Source organism: Bison bison, unplaced genomic scaffold, assembly GCF_000754665.1.
Source record: "Bison bison bison isolate TAMUID 2011002044 unplaced genomic scaffold, Bison_UMD1.0 scf7180017864309, whole genome shotgun sequence".
NCBI classification, from domain to species: Eukaryota; Metazoa; Chordata; class Mammalia; order Artiodactyla; family Bovidae; genus Bison; species Bison bison.
In genome coordinates this window covers 8410338-8430693 of record NW_011494881.1, presented here as the reverse complement: position 1 = coordinate 8430693, position 20356 = coordinate 8410338, and the positions used below count along the sequence as shown (strand labels likewise).

The following is a 20356-nucleotide window of genomic DNA, read 5'->3' as shown; positions in this document are numbered from 1 at the left end:
GAAGGACTGATGCTGAGGCTGAAACTCCAATACTTTGGCCAGCTCATGCGAAGAGCTGACTCATTGGAAAAGACCCTGATGCTGGGAGGGATTGGGGGCAGGAGGGGAAGGGGACGACAGAGGATGAGATGGCTGGATGGCATCACCGACTCGATGGACATGAGTTTGAGTAGACTCTGGGAGTTGGTAATGGACAGGGAGGCCTGGCGTGCTGCAATTCATGAGGTCGCAAAGAGTCAGACACGACTGAGCAACTGAACTGAACTGAACTGAACTGTATTTTATAACTGCATAAAAATAAAATTATTCAAGTGAGTCAATCAAATAATTGCAGGCTTAGGAACAAATAAATTGACTCTCGATCAGAAAAAAAAAATTTGTAGGAAAAAAAGCTGGTCGATCAGAAAATAGTCTAAATAGCTTAACATTTTTTCCTTATTCACTTGGTACTACATATGATGTTTTAACAATGGAACAGAGAGTGCATGTTTTTCAAGAAAGTTAAGTGAAACTTGAGAGGCAGAATAGTAGTACTCCAAAGGACACCTTCAACAGTACATAACAAAACCTCAGTACAGTTGACCCTTGAACAAGACTGTTTGAACTGTGGAGGGTTCCATACAGGGGCAGATTCTTTTCAGTAGTAAATACTGGACCACTACTCGATCTGCCTTTGCTTGGAACCTTGGGTGGGGAGCCAACCATAAACTATAAGCAGAATTTTTATTGCCTTTACAGTTGGCACCCCTAACCTTTGTGTTTTTCAGAGGTCAATGGTACTTACTATGAATCAAGCCAAAACTTCCCATGCATTAGAAAACCAGCCACAGTACTGATGTGCAAATTAAATGATGATTATTGTGGATGCCCAATGTAATTTTAAAGTATTATTTAATGATAAAGTATGATAATTTAAAATAATCTGTCAAAATTAAAAGTCAGGACTATCAAAATACTCCTCCTCTGACTTGATACTGCCCTTGAAATACAAGGGATCTTTCATAGAAATAAAAGAAATTTGGTATGTGGTGAACCAAACAAAAAATTGGCAATTCATTTTTTAGGGGAGATACCTCAACTTCCTTCACCTATTTCATGTCTTCATTTTAACACTGATTCTTTAGAGCTTTTTATTTGAATAACTCAAGGTTAATTTTCTCCATTTTTAAACTTATGTAAACAGAATCACACAGTACATATATTTTCAAAACAGCTGTATAAGATATAATTCAAATATAATTATCTGCACAAATTAAAGTATCTAATGTTTTGACAAAAGCGTGAAGTCCTGAAACCACAACCACAATCAAGATAAGGAATAAATTCATCACGTCCATTTGTGATCACTGCCTCACAGCATAACTCCTTCCCAAGCAACCATGAATCTACAAATTTTGAATTTTCAAGAATTTAAATGGAATCATACAGAATGTAGTTTTTGTCTGGCAGCTCATCTTTCACTCAGCATAAATATTCAGATTGTGTTGGTGTATGTATAAATACATTTCTTTTATAGAGTAGTATTCTACTGCATAGATATATCACAATTTATCTAGTCACCAGTTAATGAACACTAAGTTGCTTCCAGACTGAATATAATAAAAATTCCTATAAGCATTTGTGTATGTGTCTGTATGCATATATATTTTCACTTCTCCTGGGTGTATACCAAGGAATAATACAGCTAGGTCAAATGGTGGGTATATATCTAACTTTATAAGAAACCATTTTTTCAAAGGAGTTGTACCGCTTTACATTTTCATCAGCAATATCTGACAGTTCAACTAGCTCGTGCAAATATTTGGCATGGTCAAACTTTTTAATGTTGAACACTTGAATAGCTACTGTATGCTGTATTCAGTTGTATTTTGTATGGCTTGAAGCTTACTTTTTTGGGTATGGATATTCAAGTGGTATAGTATAATTTGTTAAAAAGACTATTCTCTACAGAATGGCTTCTGAAATTTTGAAAAAAAAATCAATTGTTGGTCTAATGGATCTATTTGCCTATCTTTATTCTATTTTAGGATTTTTATCAAGGAGTATTTATTTTGATACAGTTTCTTTTTAAATTATTTTTAATTGAAGGATAATTACTTTACAATATTGCTTTGCTTTCTGTCATACATCAATATGAATCAGCTATAGATATACATATGTTCCCTCCCTCTTGATGAAAGTGAAAGAGGAGAGTGAAAAAGCTAAAACTCAACATTCAAAAAACTAAGATCATGGCATCCAGTTCTATCACTTCATGGCAAATAGATGGGGAAACAATGGAAACAGTGATAGACTTTATTCGCTTGGGTTCCAAAATCACTGCAGATGATGACTGAAATTAAAAGATGCTTACTCCTTGGAAGAAAAGCTATGACCAACCTAGACAGCATATTAAAAAGCAGAGATATTACTTTGCCGATAAAGGTCCATCTAGTCAGAGCTATGGTTTTTCCAGTAGTCATGGATGGATGTGAGAGTTGGACTAAAAAGAAAGTTGAGTGCTGAGGGACTGATGCTTCTGAACTGTGGTGTTGGAGAAGATGCTTGAAAGTCCCTTGGACTGCAAGGAGATCAAACCAGTCCATCCTAAAGGAAATCAGTCCTGAATATTCATTGAAGGACTAATGCTGAAGCTCAAACTCCAATACTTTGGCCACCTGATGGGAAGAACTGACTTACAGGAAAAGACCCTGATGCTGGGAAGACTGAAGGCAGGAGGAGAAGCGGACAACAGAGGATGAGGTGGTTGGAAGGCATCAGCAACTCAATGGACATGAGTTTGAGCAAGCTCCAGGAGCTGGTGATGGACAGGGAAGCCTGGTGTGCTGCAGTCGATGGGGTCGCAAAGACTCAGGCATGACTGAACAACTGAACTGAACTGAACCTCCCTCTAGAATCTATCTCCCACTTCCCACCCAGCCCACCTTTCTGGATTGTCACAGAGCACTAGTTTGAGCTCCCAGAGTCATACGGCAAATTCCAACTGGCTAACTATATTACTGCGATTCATGGGGTTGGAAAGAGTCAGACACAACTGAGCGACTGAACTGAACTGAACTATATTACACGTGGTAGTGTGTATGTTTTCATGCTACTCTCTCCATTTGTCATACCTTCTCCTTTCCCTTCTAGCGTCCAGAAGTCTGTTCTCTATGTCTGTAGCTCCACTGCTGCCCTGCAAATAGGTTTGTCAGTACCATCTTATGCATTTCAGATATATGCATTAATAAACGATATTTGTTTTTCTCTTTCTGACTTACTTTATATGATAGGCTCTAGGTTCATCCACCTCATTAGAACTGACTCAAATGCATATCAGTCTCATCTTATGCATTCCAGATATATGCATTAATAAATGATATTTGTTTTTCTCTTTCTGACTTACTTTACTCTATATGATAGGCTCTAGGTTCATCCAGCTCATGAGAACTGACTCAAATGCATTCCTTTCTATGGCTGGGTAATATTCCTATATATACACACACACACACACACATATATAATATTCCTATATATATATATATACATACACCACAGTTTCCTTATCCATTCATTTGTTGATGGATATCTAGGTTGCTTCCATGACCTAGCTATTGTAAACAGTGCTGCAATGAACACTGAAATACATGTGTGTTTTTCCAGTTATGATTTTCTCAGGGTATATGCCCATAGTGGGACTGTTAGATCATATGGTAGTTTTATTCCCAGTTTTTTAAGGAATCTCCATATTGTCATCCACAGAGGCTGTATCAATATACTTCCCACCAACAGTTTAAGAAGGTTCCCTTTTTTCCACATCCTCTCTAGCATTTACTGTCTGTAGATTTTTTAATAAAGGAAATTCTGACTGATGTGAGGTGGTATCTAATTGTAGTTTTGATTTGCATTTCTCTAATCATAAGAAATGTTGAGCATCTTTTCATGTGTTTATTAGCCTTCTCTATGTCTCTGGAGAAATGTCTGTTTAAGTGTTCTGCCTACTTTTTGATTGAGTAGTCTATTTTCTGGTATTGAGTTGTATGAGCTGCTTGTATATTTTGGGGATCTTTTCTCAGTTGTTTCATTTGCTATTATTTACTCCCATTCTGAGGGTTGTCTTTTCACCTTGTTTATAGCTTCCTTTGTTGTGCAAAAGCTTTTAAATTTAATTAGGTCCCACTTGTTTATTTGTTTTTATTTCCATAATTCTAGGAGGTGGGTCACAGAGGATCCTGCTGCGATTTATGTCATACGGTGTTCTGCCTATGTTTTCCTCTAAGAGTTTTATAGTTTCTGGTCTAAAACTTAAGTCTTTAATCCATTTCAAGTTTATTTTCGTGTACACTGTTAGGAAGTGTTCTAATTTCATTGTTGCACATATAGCTATCCAGATAAAAACCATGTGATAATCTTAACAGATGCAGAAAAAGCTTTCAGCAAAATTCAGCACCTATTTATGATTAAAAACTCTTCAAAAATGGGCAGAGGGGGAGTTACCTCAACACAATAAAGGCAATGTATGATAAACCCACAGCAAACATTATTCTCAATGGTGAAACACTAAAAGCTTTTCCTCTAAGATCAGGAACAAGACAGTGATCCTGAACAGTGTCCACTCTTGCCACTATTATTCAACATAGTTTTGGAAGTTCTAGCCAAGACAATCAGAGAAGAAAAATAAATAAAAGGAACCCAGACTGGGAAAGAAGAAGTAAAACTCTGTTTGCAGATGACACGATATGACTATACATAGAAAAACCTAAAGATAATGTTCAGAAAAGTCGTGGGATACAAAATCAATACACAGAAATCACTTGCATTCCTATAGACTAATAATAAAAAATCAGGAGAAATTAAGGAATCAATTCCATTTACCACTGCAACAAAAAAGAATAAAATACCTAGGAATAAACCTGCCTAAAGAGACAAAAGAGCTGTATGCAGATAACTGTAAGACACTGATGAAAGAAACCAAAGATGATATAAACAAATGGAGAGGTATCCAAGTATCCATGTTCTTCCAATATTGATTGGAAGAATCAATATTATGAAAATGATAATACTACCAAAAGGAATCTACAGATTCAATGCAATCCCTATTAAATTACCAATGGCATTTTTCACAGATTTAGAACAAAAAATTACAATTCATAGGGAAACACAAAAGATCCCAAATAGCCAAAGCAAGCTTGAGAAAGAATGGAGCTAGAAGAATCAACCTTCCTAACTTCAGACTATACTACAAAGCTACAGTCAATACAGTATGGTACTGGAACAAAAACAGAAAGATAGACCAAACCCACACACCTATGGGCACCTTGTCTTTGACAAAGGAGGCAAGAATATACAATGGAGGGAAGATAATCTCTTCGATAAGGGGTGCTAGGAACCTGCCTATCTTTAGGCAGGTGACACACTGCATTGACAGCTTTCTAAGTCCTGACGCCATGTAGCGCAGGTCCTCTGACTTTTTTTCAATCCTGTGTGACTATTCAGTCCAATGTTTTTCCACATTAATTTTAGAATAAGCTTGTTGACATCTACAAAACAAACAAAAAAACCTGTTGGGATTTTAAATTAAATTATGTTGAATCCATAGACCAATTTGAGAACTGACATCTTCACAATTGACTCTTAAAATCCACAAACAGGCCTTCTCTCTCCACTTAACTTAGCTCTTTAATTTTTCTGAACAATATTTGGTAGTAACTGGTACACAAGTGTTGCACATCTTTTAATTTATCCCAGAGTATGTTATACATCTTTTTGGTAATGAAAATAGTGATTAAAAATTTCTGAGTGTTTGCTGTTACTATATAAAAATACAAGTGCTATTTGTGTGTTTATCTTATATCCCACAACCTTGCTGAACTCATTTTTATTTCTAATATCTTTGTAGATTTAATAGGATTTCTATAAAGACAACCATTATGTTTAATAATAGAGATAATTTTTCTTCATTCTTTCTAATCTGGATATTTTTCATATGTTGTTAACATTGGCTAAAACATATATGACAATGCTGAATAGAAGTGGAGAGAGCGAACATCCTTGCTTTGTCCCTGATATTAGAGAAAAGTACTCAGTTTTTAATCATTTAAGTATGATGTTAGCTGTATATTTTTTGTGAATGTTTCATATTGGGTTGAAGAAGGTCCCTTCTAAGTACTATGAGGGCTTTTTATCAGGGATGGATGTTGGATTTTGACATCTTCTTTTATGTATCTACTAAGATGGTAATGCTTTTTATTTTTACTAAGTTGAACTATATTGATCAGTAAATCAACTGAATATTCCTGGTCACAATGAAGTATCCTTTTTTTGTATTATTGGATTGGGTTTTCTAAAATTGGGGTGGGGTGGCAATGTCAAAATCCAACATCCATTCTAGAAAAAAGCCCTCAGTATTCTGAATATGAATAGAAGGAAACTTCATACCAATACAGGGGACCATATGCATGTTGGGATAATATTGTTATAAGGGACAAAAGAAGACACATTCTAGACTAATTTTGCCCCAGGGATGTTCTAAGTACTCTATCTGAAGCCCATGAATTATGATAAGAGTCTCAATTCTAGCTAGTACAATAAGGATGGTTACAGGCTGTCTGTGCACTCTGAAGATTATGCCCAAAGATCTTCTCAAGTGTTGGTTTTTTCCCTCAGCCTTCATTAGTTTCCTCATGGCTGATCAGTACTCAGCTCAAAGACTTGGGTGGGACTCCGCAAATCTCCTGTGTTCTTTGTCTATGTAGCTCTTTCCCTTCAGGTACTATGAACTGCAAACTAGCTGGCTAGCTGTTAGACTTCCCAAACTTGCAGCTCCATTTCCTCAACTGAAAGAGACTGTTGAATTCTACGTGGGTTCTCCTCTGCAATGAACTGGGAACCCTCTTCAAGTGGTAAGCTGGGTTAATCAAAGGGCACACATCCTATGAAAGAAAAAAATGGCACTAGGTAGAAAATAAGGGCCAAGTGTATTTAGTTTTGGCTAGGTATTGGCATTTTGAGGATTTATATTAAACACAGTAGATTTGGGGGAGAGGTTTGAGGGATAAAGAGGTGGGGGGAAGGACAGAGCAATCCTGAATGTATACGCTGAGAAATATATTTCACACTTCATTGCAATTTATAAGTTAAATGCCCCCTTTTTTCCCTAGAGAACTGAAAATAGTTTATTATTACTAGAATATTTGAGGAAAACAAAGAAAGATGAGATCAAAGAGATAAATCTTATAATACCATATTTTTTATAATCAAATATGATATCATTTTTATTTATCCTTATTAAATTTCATCACTTAACTGGTATTTCTAATCTATTAAAATTGTCAGAAGTCTCATTTTGACATTTAATTTATTTGATAATTTATTAACATGTTCCATTATTTGCATTCTCTATATCTACATTATCCACAAACACAAGTTTATCTGAATCATTTATAGTGAAGCATATCAGTATTAATTTGTCAGAAGAATTTTTTGAGACTGGTTCAATAATTATCAAATATATCAAATTGCCCTATATCCAATATTCATTATTCTATAATCCATATTATGACAAATCATCTCAAACATACTACATATGTATATCACTGCTTATTGGACTGTCATACAAGTACTACATATCTAGTGAAATGAATTCATATGAATAACAATCATATCAGAAAAGTTAAAGTCATCCTGACATGATTTGGAGTTCTGTTGTTGTGTTGTTTGGTTGTTGTGTTTGGCCCTTTGCGACCCCATGGACTATAGCCTGCCAGGCTCAGGATTTTCCAGGCAAGAATACTGGAGTGGGTTGCCATTTCCTTTTCCAGGGAATCTTCCCAACCCAGGCGGAGAAGGCAACGGCACCCCACTCCAGAACTTTTGCCTAGAAAATCCCATGGACGGAGGAGCCTGGTAGGCTGCAGTCCATGGGGTCGCTAGAGTCGGACACGACTGAGAGACTTCACTTTCACTTTTCACTTTCATGCATTGGAGGAGGAAATGGCAGCCCACTCCAGTGTTCTTGCCTGGAGAATCCCAGGGATGGGCAAGCCTGGTGGGCTACCATCTATGGGGTCGCACAGAGTCGGACACGACTGAAGTGACTTAGCAGTAGCAGTCCCAACCCAGGAATCAAACCTGCATCTCCTGCATTGCAGGCAGATTCTTTACTACTGAGCAACCAGGGAAGCCCTTTTTGAGCCATGTAGTAGCTTGTAATTTGACTACTTCCTCTTCTAGGTAAGGAAAAATAATTTCCCTAATAAGCTATACTAAGTTCTAGTCAAACTTTAAAGTTTACTGATTTGTAGAATCAATTTTTAAAACTGTGATAAAATGTACATAAGGTAGTAAACTTTTACCATTTTAACAATTTTAAGTGTTAAATTAACTGACATTATATTCACAATGTTCTGCAATCATTTCTACTATCCATTTCCAGAAGTTTTCTGTCATCCCAAACAGAAGCTTTGTACTCATTAAATAATAACTCCTAATTCCCTTTTCCCCTCAGTGCCTGGTAACCACTGTTTTGCTATCTCTCTCTGAGTTTTTCTATTTTAAATACTTCATTTCAGAGGAATTCTTATAGGAAAATCCAATATGTGTCTGCTTGTATAGGTAGGGCTAATTTCACTTAACATAAGTGTCTTCAAGGTTCATTCAGATTTTATCATGTATCAGGTAAAAGATTTTATTTAATTTATTCTGTATTTTACCAGAATCCATTCCTTTTAAAGACTGAATAATATTCCACTGTATTTAATATATCACATTTATCTATTCAACCACTGAAAAACATTTGCTTTGCTTCCAACTTGTGGCTACTGTGAACAATGCTGATAAACACTGGTGTAAAAGCATTTGAATCCCTGCTTTGAAGTTTTTTTTTTTTTTTTTTAATACTTATAAGTGGAATTGTTGGATCATATGGTAATAGTAAAAACAAAGAATATGGCATCTGGTCCCATCACTTCATGGCAAATAGATAGGGAAACAATGCAAACAGTGACAGGATTTTTTTGGGCTCCAAAATCACTGCAGATGGTGACTGCAGCCATGAAATTAAGACACCTGCTCTTTGTAAGAAAATCTATGACCAACCTAGACAGCGTATTAAAAAGCAGAGACAGTGCTTTGCCTACTTCGCCTACAAAGGTCAATCTAGTCAAAGATATGGTTTTTTCAGTAGTCATGTATGGATGTGATAGCTGGACAATAAAAAAGGCTGAGCGCTGAAGAACTGATGCCTTCGAACTATGATGCTGGAGAAGATTTTTGAGAGTCCCCTGGACAGCAAGAAGATCAAACCAGTCAATCCTAAAGGAAATCAACCCTGAACATTCATTAGAAGGACTGATGCTGAAGCTGAAGCTCCAATACTTTGGCCACTTGATGCAAAGAGCCAAGTCATTGGAAAAGACCCTGATGCTGGGAAAGATTGAAGGCAGGAGGAGGGGATGACCGAGGTTGAGATGGTTGGATGGCATCACCGACTCAATGGACATGAGTCTGAGCAAACTCCAGGAGCTGGTGAAGGACAGGGAAGCCTGGCATACTGTAGTCCATGAGGTCACAAAGAATTGGACATGACTGAGTGACTAAACAACAACAATGGTAATAATTCCCTGTTTAACTTTTTGAGGAGCATCGAATTGCTTTTCACAGCAGCTGCATCATTTACATTCCCAGCAACCATGCACAAGGGTTTCCATTTCTCAACATTCTTGGCAATACTTGTTATTTTCCATTTTTTGACAATAGCCATCCAAAAGGGTACCAAGTAGTATCTCATTTTGGTTTCATATGCATTTCTCTAGTGATCATTGATGGTGAGCATCTTTTCATGTGTGCTTATTGCCAGTCTGTATGTCTTCTACGAAGAAATGTTTAAGTCCTTTGATCATTTTTAAACTGGATTGTTTCCTGTGTCGAGATATATTTGAGTTGTTGAGATATACATTAATCCCTTATCAGATGTATTTATTTTCTTCCATCCATGTGTTGTCTTTCACTTTCTTGATAGTGTCCTTTGATGCAAAAAGGTTTTTAATTTTAATGAAGTCCAATTACTTTTTTTGTTGATTGCACTTTTGAAGTTTTTTTAAACAATAAAGAACATTTTTATATTATCAGCATTTTCTGCAAAACTAATCATTCTTAGGCCTCTATTCTTTTCTATTCTCCTATGTCTCAGCCAAACTTTCAGCACTGCTCCTTCATTCTGTAAATGCTTTCCATCATTTTTACATATGTTTTACAAATGTGAGCTCTTATTAAACAGCTTTCTGTATGTTCTCCAAGCTTTTTATTCTTGTTAAGGCTCTTCTTTATTTTCCTTTTAATTAAGGTCATTTGAGATTTTAAAGTCATAACTGAATTTTTGCTGGTATTCAACCCTCTCAAGTTTTACTTTCCAAATCTCATTCTTTAGAATGACATTTATCTTTTTTAAAAGTTTTAAAGTTTGTCTTCTTAAAGTCTAAGTATTGCCATTCTACTGTTTCTGACTATAAAGGACTCTGGATTCAAGTATCAACTTCTCCCAAGCACTCTCAGACTGCTATACTAATGACCAACTCGTTAACGTTATTTAAAGAGTCTAGAATAGCACTTTTCTTAAGAGCTTCCTGTACCTAGAAAATAACATTGACAATACGGAAAATCTGAAACATAGATTTCAGTCAAATGAGACCTCTAGCAGATACCTAGGAGATCAAGGTTTTTACCACTATTTTTTCCCATTATGTCAGTTTGTTGGTCGTTAAGAATGTAGCATGTCCTTCAATTGGTTAAGGGCCCTTAGAAGATATCCACACCATATGATTTCCACACCAATAACCCACAAGTTACTTCCAGGTCAAATTTTATGTTATTCTAGGCAGACAATATAGTTATTTTATTTAGATATAAAATTGGTGAATATAATCAAACTAAGTTAGAATCATAGAATCTGAATCAGAATGGACTTCTGAGGTAATTCACACAACTTCACACATTCATAAAAGGAAGATATAGCAAACATCTCCTTTTTTTCTATTTCAAGGATTTTTATAGTCCACAAGTATTTATGGATTTTTATAGTCTACAGGTAAGACAGAAGGTATGAATATTAAATAAGAAAAAAATTTTGTTTTTCACTAAAGTTTGAATGAAAGAAATTATAATCTCGATTAAACACATTTAACTACAAATTACAATATACAACCATATAGTCATAATTTATTAAACTGACTCAAGACCTTGAAAATGTACTTAACTTCATAAAACATTTATTTTAACTAGATATCACGTATCTTAATCCATGAAAATTTCAAACAAAAACATTATTTTACAGTTCAGAAAACAGTTTATGTTAAGGGCTAAGGATTAGGGGAAGGCTTGACCGACAAAGATGATGAAAATGTTTTTTATCTTTCTTATGCTTACAAGTCACATAACAGGTATACATTTGCAAGAGCTCACAGAAATGTTATAGGAGCTCATAGGAGTGAATGTTACCATGTGTAAATTATCAACCTGAACAACCAAATTTTTAAAAGACTAATTGTTTATTATGTAAGGAATTAGTATATTCTAAAGGAAATACTGAAAATAATGAACTATATTGGACCAAACTGAGGCCATTTTACTGTGTAATTCTCAAGTGTACTTATGCAGTTATTTAAGTTTTTATTTATGTATTTCTAAACACATACACAAACAGAAACCAAAAGCAAGGTACTTTTATCTAAAAAAATTACTCACCATCTCGTTTCCAAAAAGTATGTCAACAAAAGGCATAACTTTCATCAATGATTCCTTGTAGAACTGACTAATAAATGGTGCAGACAGATTCAAAGTGAAAATTCTGTTGTTTTCAGAAGCATGGTGAGCCACTTTTAAAACCGACTCTGGAGAAACTGTGAGGAAAAAACCCTGGGTAAAGAAAAAAAGGAGAAATTAGAAATGCTATCTCCACAGAATCATTCTCAGTGAGAATACAAGTAAATCTATACAAAATACAGATGAATCACAAGCTGGAATCAAGACTGCCAGGAGAAATACCAACAAACTCACATATGCAGATGCTATCACTCTGATGGCAGAAAAGTGAAGAGGAAATTAAAAAGCCTCTTGATGAGGGTAAAAGAGGAGAGTGAAAAAGTTGGCTTAAAACTCAACATTCAAAAAACTTAGATCATGGCATCTGGCCCCATCACTTCATAGCAAGTAACAGATTTTTTGCCCTGGGCTCCAAAATCACTGTGGACGGTGACTGCAGCCTTGAAATTAAAAGACGCTCCTTGGAAGGAAAGTTATGACAAACCTGGACAGCATATTAAAAACAAGAGACATCACTTTGTCAACAAAAGTCTGTATAGTTCAAGCTATGGTTTTTTCAGTAGTCATGAATAGATCTGAGAGTTGGACCACAGACAAGGCTGAGCGCCAAAGAATTGATGCTTTCAAATTGTGCTGGAGAAGACTCGTGAGAGTCCCATAAAATGCAAGGAGATCAAATCAGTCAATCCTAAAGGTAATTAATTTTGAATATTCATTGGAAGGACTAATGTTGAAGCTGAAGCTTGAATACTTTGGCCACCTTACGTGAAGAGCTGATTCACTGGAAAAGACCCTGATGCTGGGAAAGATTGAAGGCAAAAGGAGAAAGGATTGGCAGAGGATGAAATGGTTACGCAGCATTAACAACTCAGTGGACATTAATCTAAGCAAACTCCACAAGACAGTGAAGGACAGGGGAGCCTGGCATGCTGCAGCCCACGGGGGTCACAAAGAATTGGACATGACTGAGCAACTTAACAACACCAACAACATACATAATACAAAAGCCTCTACAAGTGAAAGTGAAAGTGAGAGTTGCTCAGTCATGTCTGACTATTTGCAACTCCACAGACTATACAGTCCTGGAATTCTCCAGGCCAGACTACTGGAATGGGTAGATGTTCCCTTCAATAGCAGATCTTCGCAACCCAGGGATTGAACCCAGGTCTCCCTTATTGCTGGCAGATTTTTTTTTACCATCTGAGCCACAAGGGAAGCACAGCCTCTACAATGTAAACCTTAAAAATGCAATTATAAAATGCAAAGCAGGAAACTATAGCATTTGATCAGGAGAAAAGTTTATCATATGAGTAGTGTATGCTTAATATGTGCCATTTCATTAGAGAAGAAGAGTTACCTTAAGTTACAAAAGAGCTATTGAAATGCTCACTTATAATGAGAGACTAACGACATCCCTCTTGCAAACTCAAAAAGTTTAAAGAGAAAATAAGATTTTGAACATTAAAAAATCAACTTTCTGGCAGAAGTCATGTGTACTGGGGTATATTTTTGAAGGGTATCTTTCCCTTAAAAATCTTGAAGTATTTAGAAAGAACTTTATAATTATCTCTTACTAAAGTATTGCTAATAAAATTATAAGAAATATGTTCTCCAATCAAAATAACATAAAATTTTCTCATCATTTAAAATTCTAATCCATTAATTCTTTACCAATATTCAACTCTTTAGAAAGGTAACATCATTTATTATTAGGTAATATCATTTAATCTTTTCATCTTCATTTTTTAACCAAATACCATGTCACTTGCGAACTATGAGCATTCAAGCTGCTTTGCTATTTTTGTCACTTGGAGAATTAAGATGAACAGTGTATATAGCATCTTGTCTCCATAGTAATATGGATGTATTTGCTCTTTAGTCTTTCATTTAATGAGGAGAGTTTAAAACTCTCCCCTCCTCCTAATTCTCCCCAAACTGTTTCAGCATGAAATAAAAACCTCCCAGAGTTAGCACTCTGCCAGCTGTGGATTAACCACAGACAGCCATAGAATGGTCTACATAAATAGTAACCTGGTCAAATAATTAGGCTTCTCACCAACTTCAGACTGAAAATTTGATCTGTGCTAAAATACATCTGATTGTAATTTAAGGTACAGAACAGTATGCCCCTGGAGTTTAAATTTGGCCTCATTCCAAATGTGTGTATGTTGTATGTGTGTTAACTTTAAAATGCAACATAAGAGCATGTGATGTGGACAGCAGAATTTCCATTTTGTCAATTTTACAAAGAATATACAAAAAAAAGGTCAGTTTTTAATTGAGGCAAATTCACAATTTAAATTAATTCCATTTTTTGAATTGTTTCTTGTTTCTCTTTAAGTAAATATTTAGTATTTGAGCAATTATGGATTTGTGCTCTGTTAGAGTGCAAAGACCTAAAACTGATGCCAACCATAATTTTTCTTTCTTGATTTATATCCATTGCTAAGCCACATGTTTCAGAGTATAGTATCACCAAAAATAAAAACAGTGCCAGTATAAATTTTTTTTTCAAGTAACAGGTTTGTAATAAAAACAGACCAATAGTTTAGAGAGCTATAGTTTAGAAAAACACTCTATAGAATCAACAAAACTCTTGTAATACCCTAATTAGAAATTTCAGTCAGCACAACAGTTAGCCCTGCTACTCTTTGGCCATAAGAACAATGAAAAGCAAAGCAGATCCTAACTCTTAGAGACTGGCTAATATTAATCAGAACTGAGGGTGAAGTGAGACAATTTTATCCATTAAAATGAAAACTGAAGCAGAACAAAAAGGCAGGAGGAAAAGGAATGGGGAAGGCCCAAGGCAGAGCCAAAGAACCTTTTTTTTTTAATCAGAGGCAGATATAAAATTTGGAAATCCCAAGTATGCAGATTTGTCAGTCAGCCACTCTGAGGATTTCTCAGGGTAGCTTAAATATGGGGGAGTGTAAGGAACTCAAGTGTTTAAAATACTAAAAGAAAATAAACTGCTCATTTAAAATCACATCAAAAATAATATACCCACAACTAAACTTAACCAAGGAGGTGAAAGAGCTATACTCTGAAAACTATAAATCACTGATGAAGGAAAATGAAAGATAATACACACACAATAAAGGAAAGATTCCATGTTCATGGAATAGAAGAATTAAAAAGATTAAAATGTCCATATCACTAAAACCAATCTATAGATTCATTGTAATCTTCATCAGACAACTCAAAGCATCTTCTACAGAGCAAGAACAAATAATCCTAAAATTTATATGGAATTATAAAAGATCCCAAATTGGCAAAGCAATCTTGAGAAAGAAGAAGAGAGCTGGAAGAATCTTGTTCCCCGACTTCAGACTATATGGCAAAGCTACAGTCATCAAAACTGTATAGTACTGGCACAGAAAGAGAAACACAGATCAACAGAAAGGAATAGAGGGCCCAAAAGAAACTCATGCATTACGTTTAATTAATCTATGAGAAAGGAGGCAAGGATAAACAACGGAGAAAAGACAGTCTTTTCAATGACTGGTGCTGATAAAACTGGACAGCTACGTGTAGAAGAAAGAAATTAGTACATACTCAAACATCATATACAAAAATAAACTCGGAATGTATTAAAGACCTAAAACCTAAATGTAAGACTGGATGCCATAAAACTCCTAGAGAACAACAGAGGTGAAATACTCTTTGACAGATATTATTGCAATTTGGGGGGAATCTGTCTCCTAAAGCAAAGGAAATAAAAGCAAAACTAAACAAATGGAATTTAATTAAACTTAAAAGCTTTTGTACTGCAAAGGAAACCATCAACAAAATAAAAACACAATCTACGGAATGAGAGAAGTTTGTAAATAATTGACCAATAAAGGGTTAATATCTGAAATGCTATATAAATAGCCTATATACCTCAATATCAAAAATATAAGCAATCCAATTTTAAAAATGGGCAGAAGATCTGAGTAGACATTTCTAAAGAAGATATACAGATGACCAATAGGCACATGAAAAGATTCTTAATCATTACAGAAATGCAAATCAGAGCCACAGTGAGATATAATGTCACATCTGTCAAAAGGGCTGTCATCAAAAGGTCTATAAATAATAGATATTTGCAAAAATATGGAGTAAAAGAACAATTGAACATTGTTGGTGGGAATGGAAATTAGTACTGGCACTACATAAAACAGTATAGAGGTTCCTCAAAAAATTAAAAATAGAACTACCATATGATCCTGCCATTCCAGTGCTAAATATATATTCAAAGAAACCAAAAACACTAATTCAAAACAATAAAAACACTCCAAAGTTCAAAGCAGCTGAAAGCAACTAAATGTCCATCAAAAGATGAATGGATAAAGATTACTCAGCCATAAACAGGAATGAAATTCTGCCACTTGCAACCATGTGGACAGACCTAGAGTGTATTGTACTTCATGAAATAGGTCAGACAGAGAAAGACAGATACTTTTTATTATCACATATGAATGTAATAATCATAGATATAAAAAGACAACTGTGGTTACCAGAAGTGGGGCAGGGCAAGATGGCAATATGGGATTAAGAGATATAACCTATTACGTATAAAATAAATAGGCTATAAATATATGCACTGTACATGACAGGAAAATGAGCCATCATTTTCTAATAATTTAAATGAAATATAAATCTATTAAAAAATAGAATCAGTATGTTGTACATCTGAAACTAATGTAATATTGTAAATCAACTATAGTTCAATTAACAAAATAAAATACATAGAATATAAAATCATTGTAGTAACTTAATGATGAGGAAAGGTTGCTAAAAATCACTATATTATTCCTGCTGATGGGAGTGCAACTGACACTTTTCCAAGAAAATAAACTGAAAATATTACAAAATATAAAATTCATATTCTTTGATGCAATAATTCTAAGAGTCTACCTCAAGTAAATAATTCAAAATATGGAAAATATTCATTTAGGAACACATCAGTATACTATACATGTGACTTAAACATAAATATTCAGTAATAGAGGAATAAGTAGTCAAGTAAGAATTGGCATATACACCCATTCTAAATTTGGCTATGGATCACTTAAAATGTGGCTAGTGCAACTGAAGAATTGAATTTCAAATTTTATTTAATTTTAATTTAAATATAAGAAGCCACATGTCGATAATGAGCATATGAAATGTGGTTAGTGTGACTGTGGAACTGAATTTCTGATTTAATTTTTTTGAAATTTCAAAATGGAAGGAAGGAAAAATATTCTTCTATTAAACACATTTTTATTGTTTTGGTACGGTTACATTTCATTTTGACCATTGACAATTTAGTGACTGTGCTGTGTTACAAATGTAAAACAGATACCAATTTCAAAGAAAAAAAGATTAAAAATATAATTAATAATTTTATATGAATATGTGTTGAAATGATAATTATTTTAGATATTTGAAGTTAAATATATTGTTAACATTAATTTACTTGTTTCTTTTTACATTTTCAAGGTCTCTACTAGAAAATTTTAAATTATGTGGGTTTTATTGTATTTCCACTAGATAATGCTATTCTAGAGAATACTTTGAAGATATTAAAAAGGAAAATTATGAAGCAAAGCGGCAAAGTGGAAAATGTTTATGCCACACAAGTGTTAAATGAAACAGAAGCTATACAAGCAGTATATGCAAAATATGGTTATAAACTATATTATATCAATAGGAAAAGAATCTACTAGGGAATACTCCAAAAGCAGATATGGTCAAATTTCAGTAGAAAAATTATGGGTGATTTTCATGTTTTTATTTTTGAAATTTTGGTGAAGTGGTTTGATCATTCTCTTTAAAAGAGGGACCTCCCTGGTGGTCCAGTGGTTAACAATCTGCCTGACAATGCAGGGGACAAAGGTTTGATTTCTGGTCCAGGAAGATCCACAAGCCATGGAAGAGCTAAGCCCCTGAGCCACAGTGACTGAACCTGCGCAGTCAGAAGCCACAGCTACTGAAACTGCACCTGCCCCCCCCTGGGCCCCCGCCCCAGGCCTGTGCTCCACACCAAGAGAAGCCACTGCAGTAACAAGCCTGCGCACAGCAACTAGAATAGCTCCCCCTCGCCGCAATGAACGTCTTCACGTACCAATGAAGACCCAGCGCAGCCAAAAATAAATAAATAAATATTTAAAAAAATAAGAATATACCATAACATAAAAATATTTGGACAACTAGAAGCCCTACCAAATGCAGACTAGCACTGATGAGGGATGGCTGAGAGTACCAGATGCTGTATCTCAAGATGTACGACTGTTGTCTGTTTTAAAGAACATAATTAGTCTGTTTTCCACACCATAACGAAAGTGCCATAGTAACACTAGTCAAGACTAGTTGAGAGAATGAATAAATAAGAAGCCAAAAAAAAAAATACAAAAATCATACAGCGTGTTTTCTTCCTTTTAATGGGTCCTATGTGTTCTGCAAACCTCTTGGAGTATAAAATGTATTTCCTTGTAGGATCAAGTATGAATTATTACAAAGCATAGTTGCTATATGATTGTAAGAAAAATACTGACTTCGACCAACATTAGGATAATGTATAAATTGTTTACAATTACAATGCTATGATATGCACTACTTATAGCAACAACAGGAAAAGAATCACTAAAAGAAGAAAGTCAGAAAAAATATACTAGTGATGCTGTAACGCTTATTTTACCATTGACTAAATGTAATCCAACAATGGAACAGGATAATTCACCTAGTTCTTCCTGCCTTTTGGCTCCTTTTGGAAGCATAAATAAAATCACTCATCCCACAAATATATTAATCTTTTTCAGGATTAAAAAAACATGAACAGGTGAAAAGGTGTCAGGTTTTCTTCCATATGAAATAAACACCTCCAAAAGCATGTAATAGGAGGAAGCAATAGTAGAAAGAACATGGATTTCAGGGAGATACATGCAAGGATATTTAACACAGCTTTGCTGAAAGTAAAAGGAAATGTGAAGCATTCTGAAAGTCCCTTTCTAGGGAAAAAGACACAGAAAATATGGTGAATACATACTATTATACAAAGATATAAAGTAATATACTAGAAACATATGCATCAGATTGTGTATAGTTCATCCTTTTATATATTGTGTACAATAAACACACACGTGCACACACGTAAAACATGATGATTCATTTTTCAAGCATGCAAGACACATATCAAACACATTGGAGTATCCATAGAGTGAAGAAGAATTAGGAGAGATCAGGAATGATAGGGAAAAATAAACTAATAAAAAAGAAGACATACTTAAGAAAAATAATAATAATTTGTCAAAATCTGAGATGGATTCACTCAATGCTCAGAGCCAGAGGTTAAATGAACTAGTATTCAGGTATGACTTAAATCAAATCCCTTATGATTATACAGTAGAAGCGAGAAACAGATTTAAGGGACTAATGTGATAGACAGAGTGCCTGATGAAGGAGGGACGAAGGTTCGTGACATTGTACAGGAGACAGGGATCAAGACCATCCCTATGGAAAATAAAAGCAAAAAAGCAAAATGGCTGTCTGGGGAGGGCTTACAAATAGTTGTGAAACGAAGAGAAGCAAAAAGCAAAGAGAAAAGGAAAGATATAAACATCCGAATGCAGAGTTCCAAAGAATAGCAAGGAGAGATAAGAAAGCCTTCCTCAGCGATCATGCAAATAAATAGAGGAAAACAACAGAATGGGAAAGACTAGAGATCTCTTAAGAAAACTAGAGATACCAAGGGAACACTTCATGCAAAGATGGGCTCAATAAAGGACAGAAATGGTATGAACTTAACAGAAGCAGAAGATATTAAGAAGAGGTGGCAAGAATACACAGAACTGTACAAAAAAGATCTTCATGACCAAGATAATCATGATGCTGTGATCACTCACCTAGAGTCAGACATCCTGGAATGTGAAGTCAAGTGGGCCTTAGAAAGCATCACTACAAACAAAGCTAGTGGAGGTAATGGAATTCCAGTTGAGCTATTTCAAATCCTGAAAGATGATGTTGTGAAAGTGCTGCACTCAATATGCCAGCAAATTTGGAAAACTCGGCAGTGGCCACAGGACTGGAAAAGGTCAGTTTTCATTCCAATCCCAAAGAAAGGCAATGCCAAAGAATGCTCAAAATACAGCACAATTGCACTCATCTCACACTCTAGCAAAGTAATGCCCAAAATGCTCCAAGCCAGGCTTCTACAGTACATGAACCGTGAACTTCCAGATGTTCAAGCTGGTTTTAGAAAAGGCAGAGGAATGAGAGATCAAACTGCCAACATCCGCTGGATCATGGAAAAAGCAAGAGAGTTCCAGAAAAACATCTATTTCTCCTTTACTGACTATGCCAAAGCCTTTGACTGTGTGGATCACAATAAACTGAGGAAAATTCTGAAACAGATGGGCATACCAGACCACCTGACCTGCTTCTTGAGAAACCTGTATGCAGGTCAGGAAGCAACAGTTAGAACTGGACATGGAACAATAGACTGGTTCCAAATAGGAAAAGGAGTACGTCAAGGCTGTATATCGTCACCCTGTTTATTTAACTTATATGCAGAGTACATCATGAGAAATGCTAG

The 20356-nt window shown here is 35.2% G+C and overlaps 1 protein-coding gene across 2 annotated transcripts in view; it reads right to left on the bottom strand.

Moving 5' to 3' along the window:
- ADK (adenosine kinase) overlaps nucleotides 1–20356 on the bottom strand; it is a 550542-nt gene that overhangs the window by 155470 nt on the left and 374716 nt on the right. For both annotated transcript variants that reach the window (XM_010852351.1, XM_010852352.1), the window contains exon 7: nucleotides 11719–11889. In XM_010852351.1, coding sequence (XP_010850653.1) covers nucleotides 11719–11889 — 171 coding nt within the window. The remainder of the gene's footprint in view (nucleotides 1–11718; nucleotides 11890–20356) is intronic.